Below are 15,400 nucleotides of genomic sequence, written 5' to 3' on the forward strand. Positions count from 1 at the left end.
TCAGCTACTGAGAGTGGAGCTTAGGGGAATTCATTTCTAAGAATTTTAATTTCAGGTTTTCCATCTAACTAGAAAAAATAAAGAGTGGTTCTTGAGTGATGTCAGAGAAACCATTAAGCCATCTTCTTTTTTCTTTACTATCAGGATAACGTTTTGGGAAAGAAATGACTTTTTCCTATATTCTGTGTTTGATCATAGCCTCTGTCTTTACTCCAATCCGGCTGGCTGGTGGGAACAGCGCTCACGAAGGCAGAGTAGAAGTCTACCATGCTGGCCAGTGGGGGACTGTCTGCGACGATCAGTGGGATGATGCAGATGCTGAAGTTGTCTGTCGGCAGCTTGGCCTTGGGTTTGTTTTTCTACATATTTTGTACTCCAGCAGCAAAGCATGAGAGTTAGTTAGATACGTAGCTTGGAGTTGTCAAAGGTGCTCCTTTAAAATTGCACTAATACTTTGAAGTTTATGTATAGAAGGTTCAGGTACAGCGCCATTACTTTCAATTCCCTAGAACTTTGATTTATAGGATCCAGTTTTCAGTGTCATATGATGGGGCCAATTTTGTCTGTAGGACAGACAAAGGATGTGTCTCAGAATAAACTCAGACCTTTTAGTGAAAACTCACTACAATTTCAGTAAAGTTTCAAGCAAAAACCGTAGGTAAAGAAAAGGAAGTTGCCTTGACTGTTAAAATCCTTACACCTATTTTACTGAAGAGTCGAACAGCCTCCTTGCTTTGGAGTAAGAGCACTGCTCTGTCAGAAAGGATATGGTTTTTGGCATGACTGTGAGAATCTCTCAAGATTTGTTTAAGTCGCAAGTCTCTGAAGATTGTCAGTTTGCATATACTCAGTAGAGAGCTGTTTGAAGTTTTGACAGTTGAGCTTGTCAGCGATTCTGTCTGAGCTAAGCACGGTCCATAATATAGTCACAGCAGCAGAACAGGATTTTCTTGCTCCTCTTCTGAACAGCCAGGGGTGATTTTGATACCACATGTAAGACAAGTATTCAGTATTTAAGGAAAGATGCTGCAGAAGTGGGAGGCAAAGAGGAGAACTGCTGGATCAGGGAGGAAGGAGATGGGGACAGTTGTGATGAAAGGCCAGCTGGGTTGAAGAGGGAAAGAACTAGGAGCAAGATGCAGAGAAGATGCAAAGATGTAAACACAATAAAAAGGGGATTATGTCTGAGACAGACTGGATGAGAACTAAGCAGGTCAGTGCAGAGGAGACTGCAGAACTCACCTGGTCAACCCTGCTGGGATCACGATGACTTAAAAGACGTGGCATTGAAGGTATCAAGCTTTGTGGCATTAACGGGTGGCCCCCAGAGTGTACTTGTTTTGTAACATGAAACTGAGGAACTGAGGCTTTGGACTGCTGGTGCCATCCAAATTAGCTCAAAAGGATGAGAACTCTGCAGTACTTAAAAAGCTTCTAGATCTCCTGGTCAGCCATGTGGGAATCAATATGCCCCTCTGACATCAGATTTTCATTTTCCCCCCGTTTATTTTATACTATGTTTCTATATTGCTGTCAATTTTCAATTGGGAATACCTCACAGAAAGTCTATCTTCTTACAGTCTTTTTCTGCCTTTGAATTGGGCCACTATTAATAAATTTGGGGAGTTACTAAGCTGTGTTTTACATTTCTGTATACTAATGACAAATGTCATGCTCTTAACCTGCCTCCTTACTGATTACATTAAAACATTTGATTACTTACATTTGGTGTTCAGAACCAGCAGTTCTGAGATGCTTCTAATTTGATTAATTTTTCTGAGTAAATGAATTGTATTAAGATGGTGCTAAGTCTTTTTTGAGTATGTCTAGAGACTTACAGAATTTCTCAAGTAATCAGGATGTCTTGACAAATGTGCTCATTACTGTGAAGTGAAATTTTATGAACAGTGGCAGTAGACCAGGTATGAAGTAATAAAAATAATCTAAATTTGCATACTGCTAATCCACCTGGAAATGTGCCACAAACTGCAAAAGCAAAGCAGCTCAGTAAGTAGCTTCCCACATCCTTTCAACTTTTCTGTAGCACTCCTATAAAACATCAGAATATTAACCTACCATTAATAGGTAAAAAATAATGATAATTTATTTTATTATTTGGTTTCATAAATTTTGCTTGATACAAATTGCCCTTGTTATAGTAATGGGATGTGTTGTCTCTGCTTTATTGGAACTCCAGAGAATGTTACCAAATTATGGTATAATTTGTTTTCAACATTCAGAGTAGTCAAGCATTCTCTCTTTGATCTCAGCCAGCTTCATAATAAATAAGGATTTTTTTTCTAACATTTTCTATACATTTGTACCAGAATCAGAATTTAAAAAAAAATACAAGAAACGGAGGCCATGTAGGAGAGTGTTCTTTTTGTGTAAAGTATATATGCAAATACTACTCAATAACTTAAAGGAAGATAGTAATCTTAAAAACCAGTAAACCAGGCTTTCTGTAATCAGCCTATAATATATTTTGGGTAATATTAATTAAAATAGGTATCCTGAAAAGTAGGCTGTTAAGTTCATATTTATTCAGTTCTACAAAAATAGCCCGAAGTGCTGAGAACTCACAGAGCCTATCTTGGTACATCAGAAAGATATACTGGAAAACCAAGACATTTTTATTTATTTAGATGCTTAAATATAAATGAGATACCTAGATTTGAAATAAATATTACCTTAGTGTATCCTATGGACTATATTTTCTTAGTTTACTATACAGTCATTCATGACTTCAACCAGTTCGAAAAGCTTACATTACAAAATGTAAGAGATGGAGGACTTGGCTATTTTCCCACTACCAGTGTTGCAAAATACAAGTGTTCAGTAAATTAATGCAACATACAAAAATGCATGGTTACTTAACAAAATAATGGAAGAATAGTAAGGGCAATCAGGAAATATTTGCAAATCTCAGGGGAAAATAACATTTCCAATCTATTAAAATTCTTCGTGGCATTGCTGAAGTAAAAAAATTAGCACAACATATCTGTTAATATGTTATTCGGAATTAGGAAGATTGTTCAGAAGAAAAGGTAATGGCGAATTAAAAACCTCTCTGAAAAATAAGGTACTAACTTCAGATGGAAGCTATGTGTTTTGCTAAAATGTTGCCTGCTGAGTGTTTGAGGATATTTTTGGTTTGATACCTGCTTCTTTGAAGCAATTGCAGGTTATAACTCTTCTCCCTACCGAGTAAGACAGACCCGCTTCTTGATATTTTCCATGTTCTCCACCACTTGACAAAGGCATCTGGTCATCAAAGAAACAGCCTGAAAATTAACAGTGCATTTTGAAGACTAATGAAGCACAATAGCTTGAAAATCTTAAAACAAACAGTTTTTAAACAAAATGAAAATGCACAACACAGATAATTTAATTTACCTTTATTGTGCATGCTTTTATTTAGTGAGCAATACCATCTACATAGTGTCTACCATTAATTTCCACATCCTTCCTTTTTATAGAACTTTTTCCTGATCCTAATTTAATTCTCATAGCCTCTTACTGTTATTTTTCCCATACCCCTTTACTGTTTATCAAAAACTTATATGATTGCTAATTGTAAATTTAGTATTGTTTTCCTTTTAAAAAAAGAGAGATCAGAGATTATTACATATTTATACAAAGCACTAGAAATGAAATCCACATCTGTCTAAATCCATACATGGATTCACGAGTAGTGCCTTAAGAGCATGAACTACTGCAACTTATATATATGTAAAAAAATCACGTCAATGTACTATTCTGACACATAGTTGCAAAAGCCACTTAAAAGAGTCTGAATGATTACATCCTGAAACAAAATAGTCAAGACCTGTCATGTTTTCAGTATAAGATGAACACACCATTCCTGTTAGGTGTTACGTGACAATATATGGCTGGTAGTGGAAAGCCCTCTTTAAAGCAAATGAATAATTAGTCTAGAGCCCTGCACGCAAACTGTATGTTAATTAATTCAAACTAATCCTTTAGGTAAGTAATTCATTATAGTAAAAAATTTAGATAGACATTTCAATCTTACAAGTTGAACAAGAAGACAGATATTGAGAATACTTATAAAAACTAGACTGGATATATGAACAGAGAAACTATTGAGTGGAAAGAATCCAAATCATGAAAAACATTTACCTGTGAAAGACCTGGTATCTTAAATAGAATTGGAAACATCCCGATAGACCATCAAGTGTTAAACACTGCATAATTTCTGTAACGCTGAAACAATGGAGCAGTTTCGATTTACGTAGGTTTTTGTGCTCAAAATCCTCTATGCTGACATAGAGAGTGTAACACACACAAGGCTGGCCATTGCTCTGCTTTCTGTTCTTATTTCTACCACTGACGGGTGGTATGACATTGTCAAGTCACTTAAGAGCTCTTTGCCGTGGTTTTTACACGACTAAATGGGGAACAATCACTTTCATCTGCCTCATGTGGGCATTTCAGATTTGATTAATGTGCTTTGGGGACAACAGATGAAAGTCATTGCAGAAATATATATCGGATTATTTTTACTACAAATAAACATTACATGAAAATTAAAATTAGAAGTCCCATAGCCAAGCTGTACATCTATAATATCTTCTAGGAAAGTTATGCTTAAATATCAAAAGGGACAGAAAATCTCACAGATACAAAACAATAGAAATTGATGTTCTAAATCTGTTTGAGCCATGGAAGTGTGGAAACGGTATGTTTAAGTCACTCCACAGCCTCAGCTGAGACTGAAGTGGCCTGTGGAACCCCATCACATTCCATGAGGTAACGCAGGCTGCATTGCCAGCCACCAGCGCAGCGGCCATTTAGGCAGCCCCATCTGCTGTTTTAGAACCTGGATACGCCACATTTTAGCTCTTCCCGCCGAGTCCCAGGCTCTTCAGCTTGCTTGCTCCTGACTGGGTGGTTGTTACGCTTCGACAGGGGCGTTGCCAAAGCGTGGAGCCAGGCTTACTTCGGAGAAGGCTCAGGCCCCGTGCTGCTGGATGAAGTGCGGTGCACGGGAAATGAACTGTCGATAGAAGAGTGTCCAAAAAGCTCCTGGCGAGAACACAACTGTGACCACAAAGAAGATGCTGGCGTTTCCTGCATGCCTCTCACAGGTACTTCAATGACAATAATCACACAGGAAAACAGTGACAAATGCAGAGTTCACAGCTCTGGAAAGAGAATTTCTAAAGTTTGCACAAAACCCCACAGTAATAAAGTGTTCTGGCAGTATCAAAATGAACCAGCTGTTGGCTATGGAAATTTTACAGGTACAGAAAACCTCATTATTCAACACAAAGCCTTGGTTCCTCAGTAACACGCTAGCCACTACTTGCTGTGTGGGGCATGCTTTAACTGTGCATCACATCTATCAATAGCAGTAAGCACTTCAGCATAAAGCAATGGGAAATAACAGAATAAACAAAGAAAAAGAGAAGGTGTATATACCGAGAAATCACATAATCAGAGCCCACTCCTGCAGACTTGGCATGTAATAAGGGCTTGGGGGATCAGTATCTTGTGGTCCCTTCCAACTCCTACATTCTGCGATTCTGTGAATTGCATCATGCAACACTTCACCGCTCACCGGGTGCGTTATGGCCTTTCTTTCATCTTCTCATTAAATGACACCTAGTGATCAGCACTAGATGTAGTAGTCTAATCTGATTGGATGCAGTAAATGCAATGCTATTGATTTTGTTTCAGAACAATAATTGGACTTAAGAAAAACTGATTGTTGTTTTTGTTTTTCCTTACTTGTTAATGACGCAGATGGTGCATTAAGACTAACAAGTGGGAAAGGCAGTCATGAGGGACGCCTGGAGGTCTATTATACTGGGCAGTGGGGCACAGTCTGCGATGATGGGTGGACAGAGCTGAATACACAGGTGGTTTGCCGGCAGCTGGGATTTAAGTAAGATTACTTGATATTAGTTATCTGACTCTCTGACTTTACAATGATGACAAATATTTACATGAATCCTACATTTACATGAACCCTACATTATTCAAGAGTCTGTTTTTTTAATATTAGTTGAGTTCTTCATAGAAACTACTGAGATAAAATCCATTAAAGCCTGCTTCCCTCAGTGTCAAAGAGATGGTTATGGCCTCAGTTTAGGTAGAAGAAAAAGCTTCAACTGAGGTTGTGATTCACCAGCCTTTATTCACCGAGTTCCTTCCAACCATCTTTTTGGCTAACTGAGATCAATGCATACGCTGTTGAGAAAAACTGTTTCGTTATATTCTATATTGCCTATAAAAGTTTGATTCTTCAAAATCTTTGCTTGCCAAACAGTCATTCAAAGTCACAGACATTTTCAAGGTGTAAGTCTTTCTGGATCTAGCTCAGAAAAACTCACAGTCTGGCCCTGGAACACTGTAATGCATTGAAAAAAAACAACCTATTACAGTTTCATGCGCTCACTCTTCACCACTTTTTCTACCGACTGTGGCTACAGAGATACACTCTCAGGAGGTGATCGTTGTCTTGCCTTCAGATTGTAACAGCTCACACTCAGAAAATAACTTTGTCTCATATTTCCCCAGACTGTGACATTTAAACGTATATATAATACTAAGAACATGCTTTAAGTCTCAAAGTCAGTGAGACAACTATATCTTGGTTGAAGGGAGGCCTTAATCAAAGGTATTACATTCTGAAGTTTGTATTAATGTAACAATAATTCCTTAAAAAAAAACATTGCCAAAGAAGCAGCATATGGTGCTCTCATTGAATTTAATGCTAACTGAACCTGCTCTGTCATGGCCGACACTGTTTACTGTTACTACTTAAGAAACCTTTATTTCTTCAGAAATCATTTATTTCCTTTCTAGTGCTTAGGTATCAGATGCCCTCTGCTCACTGTGGACCAAAACATTATGTATATGTTATGCAGATACGGAAGAAGTGCACCTGAGAGCTACTCAGAAGAAAGCTCTGGGCCCATCTGGTTGGATGATGTCAGCTGCTCCGGGAAGGAGACAAACCTTCTGCAATGCTCAAGGAGAGAGTGGGGAAAACATGACTGCAACCATCGGGAGGATGTCAGACTCATTTGCCATCCAGATAACGACAGCCATAAACTCTCACTTGGTAAGGCATCTCTTTGGTAAAGCCACAGTATGAATACTGTGGTGGGTGCAGATCTGAGCATAGTGTAGTACACATAAAGATGCTCAAAATCTTAATATTTGGCAGATGCGTGCCAAGAAGGAACGGGAAGGGAAAAAAGCTCACTTTTCTCCTGAAGATCATAGGAAGTAATCAAGCTTTGTTTAAAGGAACACAAACAGCCAGAAGATTAAAGATCAAAACAAATTTGTAGGTAACAAAGTCAGATTCCAGAGATGCTGTTCTATCAGTCTTCACCAGATTTTAGACCTATTCAGCACTTCCTAAGAGGATACTGCATTTCACTCAGCACTCTCAAAGTTCTAAGTAACTGTCTCATGCTATCAAAAGTTGGAGAAGTACCCGAGCACTGAGAAATATAAATCAATAGTATATCCTCCTATGGCCTTACATTCAGAGACAGCAAGAAGGAAGGGTGGGAAGCATGAAACTATTTCTGTATTGCTGTTGCCTATCATTTACATTGTGCCTGGGTGAATGGGCCCCACTTGCTGACCAGGACAGAATGATACTATAAACACAGATTAAGGAGCCAGTTCCAATGTCAAAAAGCCTACAAACTTGTATGAAGAAAGAATAAAAAAACAGATAAGAAAAGAAATGACAGGAAACTACTAATTACATAGTGGCATTGTGAAACAAAATGTATACAAATGAATTCCAAAGATTCCTAAATCCACATGTAGATAATTAAACAAGAATTATGGCTATCAGATATGCACAGTAAAAATTAACAGGGGAACAATGGGTTGCTCGGCAATTCTGAAAAAAAGTTTAATTTTAAAAATTTATTACATACAAAGTTTGTAGCTTGTCAGTAGGTAACCTTTTACAAAATGGTTGCTGATATTCTTTAGTTTACCCAAGTACTTTATAGTCGATTTTGAAATTAGAATTATAACTAGTGGAATTAGATTCACAGCTTCTATTGAAATGTAATGGATTTGTATTCCTGGATGCCTGAAGTTCTCTGAAAATTATAGACTTAAGGTCTATCCTGCAAACTAAGACATGGATTTACTGCACAACATTGCTACCTGTTAGAACAACAATTGGCACTTCCACATGTACTTTTCTAGTCTCTCCCTCTTTACAGTCTTTGTAGCCTTCTGACCTCTCACAATCCATTGAATGTTTTATGTTGCAGTACAGTTCCATTATGTCTAGATGATGTCAAATCATATTTGGTAGAAAGAATTTTCTCAGACCAAAAATAACAGGAATTCAAGTCCTGACTGCTGTCTGTACAGATGCAAACCATCTGTGTTGCTTTGCTCAAATTCCTATAAAATACAATCTTAGCTGATGGAGGTCTGGTTCAGTTAAATGCGTCCATATGGTAACATTCTCACATCCCCCATTACCAGCAAGTTATATTAATTTTGTGCTCATAAATATACTTTTTTTTTTTTCTAAAACACAGGAAGATGAGATAACAATAAAATAGCTATACTGCATCACCCATATCCCACGCCTCTAGCTGGGTAATACAATTTTCACCTAAATCATATTCTTCCAGAATAACACATCCTTTCAACAAGAAAATTCAGGCAGTGTATCTGACATTTCCTACAAGATTTCTGATTGGAAAGTGGACAAAGACTCTACTGTTACTATTTACTTTCCAGCATTTGAAAAAGCCTTTTTTCCTCCCTGTAAGGATGAATTCAGTGGAAAAATATGAGAAATTACTAGATGATATGACTTGAGGAAATACAGTCATTAAGGAACACTAAAAATCAGACAGAATACGGTACAATAACTACAACATTTTTTTAGTATGTAAGATCATGACAATGTAGCTAAACAAAAAGTTGGTGAATTTAATTCATGTAACTGTCGAGACAGCATAAACTCCAGTATAAACAATATGCTTTAAATGACATTTGAAGCAAACAGACCTTAATTTTGTTTTCAGATCTTTCCTCTTTTAATTAATGAATTAGGCCAGATTTAACTAGCTGTGATCCAGAGTAAGGTTGGGTATACAAAAGTTAGTCATACCCCAAATCTGAAGTAAATATCAAATGCAAATGTCTCAAAATACTGCTTTATTTAAGAGCATAAGTAATTTCTCATCCTTACAGATTTAGAAAATATTAGGAACAGGTTAGAAGAATGAGGAACAATCTTTCCAATTATTCTAAACAGAAACTCTTCTTAGTGTATTAAGGATTATAAAGTATGACATACGAGAAGATTTACACCGTGATTCTCACTTAAAGAGGCCTCAGAGGAATTCATAACTGTTTTAAGGCTACTTGCGTTGCTTGCATGCTATAAAGAAGTTTTAACATAAGTGAGAATCAAATATGTACTTTGCCTAATGATTCGAAATTTAACTACAAGTCAAGCACTGAATGAACCATGATTAATTAAGTCTGACTAAGCCACATAAGTGAGATTTTGTATTATGAATATATCTGAATAAGCAATCAATTTAAATTGCTAGAAAAGTAATCATGCATTAGTCTAGAACAGCATGCCATAAAACATTATGTTCTCACACAGAATACACTACTGAACAGCATGCTTAATGAAAAGTAATAACTGAAGTTCAACACAATGCTGCACTTTTTTGCTGAGATAGTGGTTAAGGGGAGTGGTAGCAACGAGTTTGAAAATGGGTTTATGAACTGAGATATAGTTAAATTCACCCGTAAGTTTCTGCAAGGAACACATGTCCAGCTTGTATGGGTATCCTATCAAAGCTATCTCTGGTGTTTGCTGCCATTGGGGGGAAATTGAGTTCTGTGTCCCCTATTCTGTGGACAAATTCTGAGCTGTCACATATTTGTATGAAATGAAGGAACCAGATGAATTCTGAAGTTCTAAATACGGTAGTACTTCATATTTGTCTTGTAATTTGTGCTAACTGCTTCCTTTTGCCAGCCAGAAAAAATATGACTACTTTAACAGCTGATACTAGGCTTGTTGAACACAAACATCAGTTGACCCTACACACTGAATGTGATGAAAATGACTTAAAGAACTAGTTCTTGCTTCTGTTGTTGTAAGTTGACAGCAGTAATTTATTCCCAGGTCCTCCCATCAGGCTGATGGATGGTGAGAATAAGAAGGAAGGACGTGTAGAGATTTTTATCAATGGCCAGTGGGGCACAATCTGTGATGATGGATGGTCTGATAAGGATGCAGCTGTAGTCTGTCGACAGCTTGGCTACAAGTAAGAAAACTCATTAAGCTGTTTTTCAAGTTATCTGTGTGCTGTATCTAAAAATGTTAAGTTTCTGCAACTTGAGTATCACCAACATATGTCTGAAAACATAATATATGCCTCTTAAAACTTGTCTGTTTGGCACCCTTATAGAAATGTGTATTTATACTATTCATATAAGAAATAGTGGGCTATGGCTACAAGAGCAGTATTCATTAACTAGCATAAATGGGAAAAGGAATTTCAATATTCAAAGGCATATCACAGTCTGACTGGCAACTGTAATGCAAGTTAATGTTAGTTATTATTTTTTTAGAAGTTAAATATTCCAAATTACTAAGCTACTGAGTAAATACTAATATTTTATTTGTCACTTATGGTGCTACATGTCTGTATGATATAAACATTTTTTTTTTTACACTTGCACTCTAGTAACTGAGAAGAGAATTTGGCTTAGTGTCTCTGCTCTGTGCTCTCTGCCACTTGAACTGTTCTTCATTTACTTCTTTCATCTTCTGTTTGCAGATTTATGAACATTTTTTAGAAGACTGAAATTGCTAGTTTGGAAAAAATGAGGGAAACTAATATTAACATCCAGAATAGCACAGATGATTACATATTCTGTGAACTATGTAGATTCTCTGTTTTGTTTCTGATTTTGTGTGACAGCTCTGTGTTTCACCATACTTAGGTGACGATTTTCAGTCATATAACAATTTTTATATTAAGTCATCTTTAGTCAACACAGGAAAACTTAAGGTACCCAAATTCTGGTGCTTTAGTGATTTGATGTTAACAGTATACATATATAAACCTTGGGGAATTTAAAATGGTTTTTTTTCGTTACATTTGCAAAGAAAATACAGATATTCAGAACCTAGACTTGGTTTACCACAGTTAACTGAAATTGTCTGGTATTTAGCTAAAATTTCAGGGGTAATGGTTGGATTGTTTCAAAGAGTTCTTGATCTGTTTTCATTGAAAGGTATAATTTTGCATATTGTTAATATTTATCTTTTGGGAACCTTAATGACAACTTCAAAATCCTTATAGTTTCTAACATAACTGTTAAAAATTTTAATGAAATACAGCAACAGGTCAGTGTCCACTGTCACAAGGTGTGGATGTGATTTCTGCAGATTCGGATGTCAGCACATCAGCTACTGAATTCCTAATTTCATGGGGGTTTTCCCTTCATTTACTGATCTGGCTTGACTTGATGTAGCTTGGAGATCTGATAAAACTGTTACACAAAGGATTATTGCTTTGGCCTGCATGACCGTAATTTGAATAAGCTTAATTTAATACAGGAATAGACCTGACAGGACAAAAGCACCCTCTAATTACAACCACCACAATGTGTCACTTTTGAACCAAGGCGCTTAATCAGGCCTACATCATTCATAAGCAATTTTTTTCTGGATACCTAAGAGCAGTAAAGATGTAACAACTATAGGCAGACATATAAGTAGCAGAACTAATATGAGCTGAAAAATATCCAAACCACTAGTGAAATACAACAGGAAATTAGCGAAATGTCTTCTCTGAGCGTATCTGTAAAGAAATCTGAGCTTAAGAAATACAAATCATGTTATCTATTTGCTGTATCTAACAATGTAAAGTCTGTGCAACTGAGTATCAGATTATGTCTGAGCACATAATATATGCCTTTTAAAAACTGCCTGCTATTTGATTAGTAAAGCATATTTATAAGTAATAGTAGACTATGGCTTCAAAACTACAAAACTTGTATTATCTCCCACTGAATCACTCATTTAGTCTGCTTCATCCTCAGCCTCTCTGGCCTTTTATATGTCTCCCTCAGATGATCAAAACCAGCCACTTATCCCCACTTCCTTTTATTAATTCTTTGCAAGGACAGACAGTTGGCTGGATTCTCAGTTCTCAACTCATGTCAGAGGCGGTGTGTGTGTGTGTGTGTGTCAAGATTATAGGATACAGCCGAGCACATGTTTCCTGAAGGACCAGGGATAGACACATTTTAGAAATCTAAAATTAGGTTCCAGAAGTTGGGAGAGTGTGTCGGAAATCCTGGATCTTGGTGACCCTGTGTCTAGACAGTTGCATTCCACAACCCTGACTATGCTGTTACGTGCACTGATGAGCTGGAATTGCTTCTGGGCCTAGGAGTTAATGCACAAATCTTTTTGCTGAAGTTCAAACTATATTCAGTGGTGACTCGACTGTTCCAAAGTAATGCTGGTCCTTCTGGGTTCATGCACCTGAGCTTGAGGGTTGACGAATGTTATTTCTTTAGAAACAAACACTTTATGATCTTTTCCTGGGAGGAATTAAAAAAGCACCCAATACTGAATTTGACATCAGTTTTCATTAAGACTGATCACAGGACTAAACAGCATCATTCAACTCCCTTTACAGTGCTATGTTTAATTCTCAACACATTTATGGGAGACAAAACTGCCTTAAAAAGGAAGACTTGTGTAAGCAAAGTGTAAACGCTGAAAAAATCGACTGAGTTTTTCCTGCCTGCATTATTCATATTGTCAATGCTTATCTGTACATTTATTTTATGAAATCCTGCTTTGGAACATTCTAAGACTGAAATAAGAAAATCCCTGAGTTGGCAAAATCACTAGGTTCAAAGCAATACTAGTATTAAAGATGTCTCATTAAGCCAGTTTATCAAATCCATGATTAATGTTAGGAAAACATAAAGAACATTAGAAAACAGCCCTACTAATTGGTGAAAAACAGTCATGAAAACATAAAAATAATTAATAGCACCCTAATCAAAGTATATTTGTAGCAAGCTAAAAAACTAAGAGAACACACACCTTTTCTGAAGTACTTTCTAATATGCGATTTGGTTTAACATAGAAAAGTGTTTTGACAGAATGAGTAAAGAGCAAAGGACAGTTTTAGAAGCTCCTGCATTTCAGTGAATTCAGTGGCCCAGTAAAACCAGCTCCCTTTCACTTAGGACAGACTTGTAAGAACACACATGCACGTGCATTTACACCCTCCCCCACCAATGAACAACTATCCTGCCATTAGTGCTCTAAAAATTATCTACTACAGGGGGGAAAAAAAAAGTTCTAGGGCAGCTGGCCATCTGTACTAACCAACTGCATTTCCTGATTAACAGTATTATGAATAATGGTAATACTGCATCTGAAGAGCTCAGCATGTTCTTGTGTATGGGCTTGTGTCTGAGAAAAGCTAGGGGATAAGACCTGAAGCCACTCTTCTCTTGAGGGACAGATCTGAGCAAGCAAAAACACTGTTTCTCTGATGGTCATCTGTGCATAAATACCTGGCTTGGAAAGCAGCAATTAAGGGACACACAAAAGTTGGTTAAGGGTGGACTAAAACCAGTTGCAAGAGCACATTCCAGCATGTAACAAACACATAAGATTTAACGCTTCTACATTTAGAGACCTCCCAATTATATGAAATAATTTTCTCTATTAAGCTGCACTCCTTCCTTTAGAACATCATGATTTTTACATGTGTTTCCAGGTAGATGTTCTATCTAAACAGTGGTTTGGTTTCCTTGTTTGTTTTTTTTTTTTTTTTTTTTGTTTAGAGTGGGTATGGACACATCTTTCACAGCAATTACCAGCCAGCTGAGAAATACTGATGCACAGTAACAGACAGATAACTTTCATATAAAAGTATGGAGGTTCTCTGCTGTCCAAGTCCCCTGAGTCAGTTCATGTCAATGCATAACGGCAATCCATCTGCACTAAGTTCCCTCCTTCATCTTTGTCTCTCTACACCTCTTTCACCTAAAATATTTACATATGTGACCTCACAGATGTCAGAATAGATTTATCTGGTAAGCCAATGGAAGCAGTGCCCTTATTAAGTAGCCAGTAAGAATGTGCAGAGACAATTCTATACTAAACTACAATAAATACTTCTCTGGGAAAGGTTAAGAATACTGTGGTGATTCACAACAAAGTAGTTTTTAATATCCTGAGGAACTTTAGAGCAATGCCCTAAAGCAGAAACTTCGGGTTTTGATGCAGAGATACCAAAACCAAGTATGAACCTGCAATGAATGCCTGTACTGTCTCACTGTTTTGTACTAGCATACATGGACACATCAGCTGCCCACAGGTATCAGAGAACTGGACATTTTTTTTTTTTTTTGTAGTTATCTGTAATCAGAGAATCATTCACAAAAGAAAAATATTTGGAGCAAGAAGAGACATGCTGCTTGTAACTGACAAGTTAAATCATACTAAACTCATTAGGCAAAGACTGTCCTATACTGGCTCCAAAGTCAGTTAAGGCTTTGGATTATCTGGTAAATACACACTAGCCATGGAAATGAAAAACGTGTAAGGACAGTTGACCTTGTGGTATTATCTCTGTCAGCTATTTTACATGCTTCTCTTTCCTGGCTTTTTACAATTCATGCATTCTAACCAACATTCCCTACTCAGAAAACCTGCCTGCCTCGCCTTCAATATGTGGTAAAAAAGTCCAAACAGGCAAGGCTTTCTGTGGGCAAGCTTGAAAAAGGAGGAAGGTTGTATGTATGACTTTCATGTTTCAATTACATGGGTATGGGCGGTTGATGGCTGGATGCTTTGAGTTTGATCCAGCCACACTTCTAGTATGATGAAGCTTTGAAAATGGTATGACAAATCAAAATTCCTCCCTAACAGAGAATCCCTAGCTGATGAAGGGACATAAACTCTCTATGTCATTCTTATTTATCTTCCTCAACACTGCAGGTACTAAGAGGTGTAAAGGGAGAGAAATACTTTCTTGCCCAACACATTTTCATTGTTAAACTCTCTTTCTCTACTCCAGCACTTTACTGTACATGCAATTACTCTTTTGTATGCATAGAAGTACTGTCCTTAACAAGATGCAATTATAACACATCCTTCAAAATGGAAACCTATAATATAGTGCCACATCTTAGATATCTAGGATTCCGTATATTCTTATCACAATAAAATATAAGTAAATTGCTCTTAACCAATATATAAATTTGTAGCTCAGACACACGTAGAGGTGGCTGTGGCTTCCTGCCCCACTTCTCTGTGTTGGGTGATCTTCCACTCTAATCCTTTCTGACTCTTAAACCATACAAA

At 37.0% G+C, this 15,400-nt stretch overlaps 1 protein-coding gene across 1 annotated transcript in view; it reads left to right on the forward strand.

Annotated features, from left to right (window-relative positions):
* Positions 1 to 15,400, forward strand: part of PRSS12 (serine protease 12) — a 42,302-nt gene that overhangs the window by 12,764 nt on the left and 14,138 nt on the right. Inside the window, exons 4-8 of the mRNA XM_086464124.1 lie at positions 199 to 349; positions 4,933 to 5,111; positions 5,770 to 5,911; positions 6,897 to 7,093; positions 10,175 to 10,316. Of these exons, the coding sequence (XP_086320250.1) occupies positions 199 to 349; positions 4,933 to 5,111; positions 5,770 to 5,911; positions 6,897 to 7,093; positions 10,175 to 10,316 (811 nt within the window). The remainder of the gene's footprint in view (positions 1 to 198; positions 350 to 4,932; positions 5,112 to 5,769; positions 5,912 to 6,896; positions 7,094 to 10,174; positions 10,317 to 15,400) is intronic.

The sequence above is a fragment of the Leptosomus discolor genome, chromosome 4 (assembly GCF_034619465.1).
Source record: "Leptosomus discolor isolate bLepDis1 chromosome 4, bLepDis1.hap2, whole genome shotgun sequence".
Lineage (NCBI taxonomy): Eukaryota > Metazoa > Chordata > Aves > Leptosomiformes > Leptosomidae > Leptosomus > Leptosomus discolor.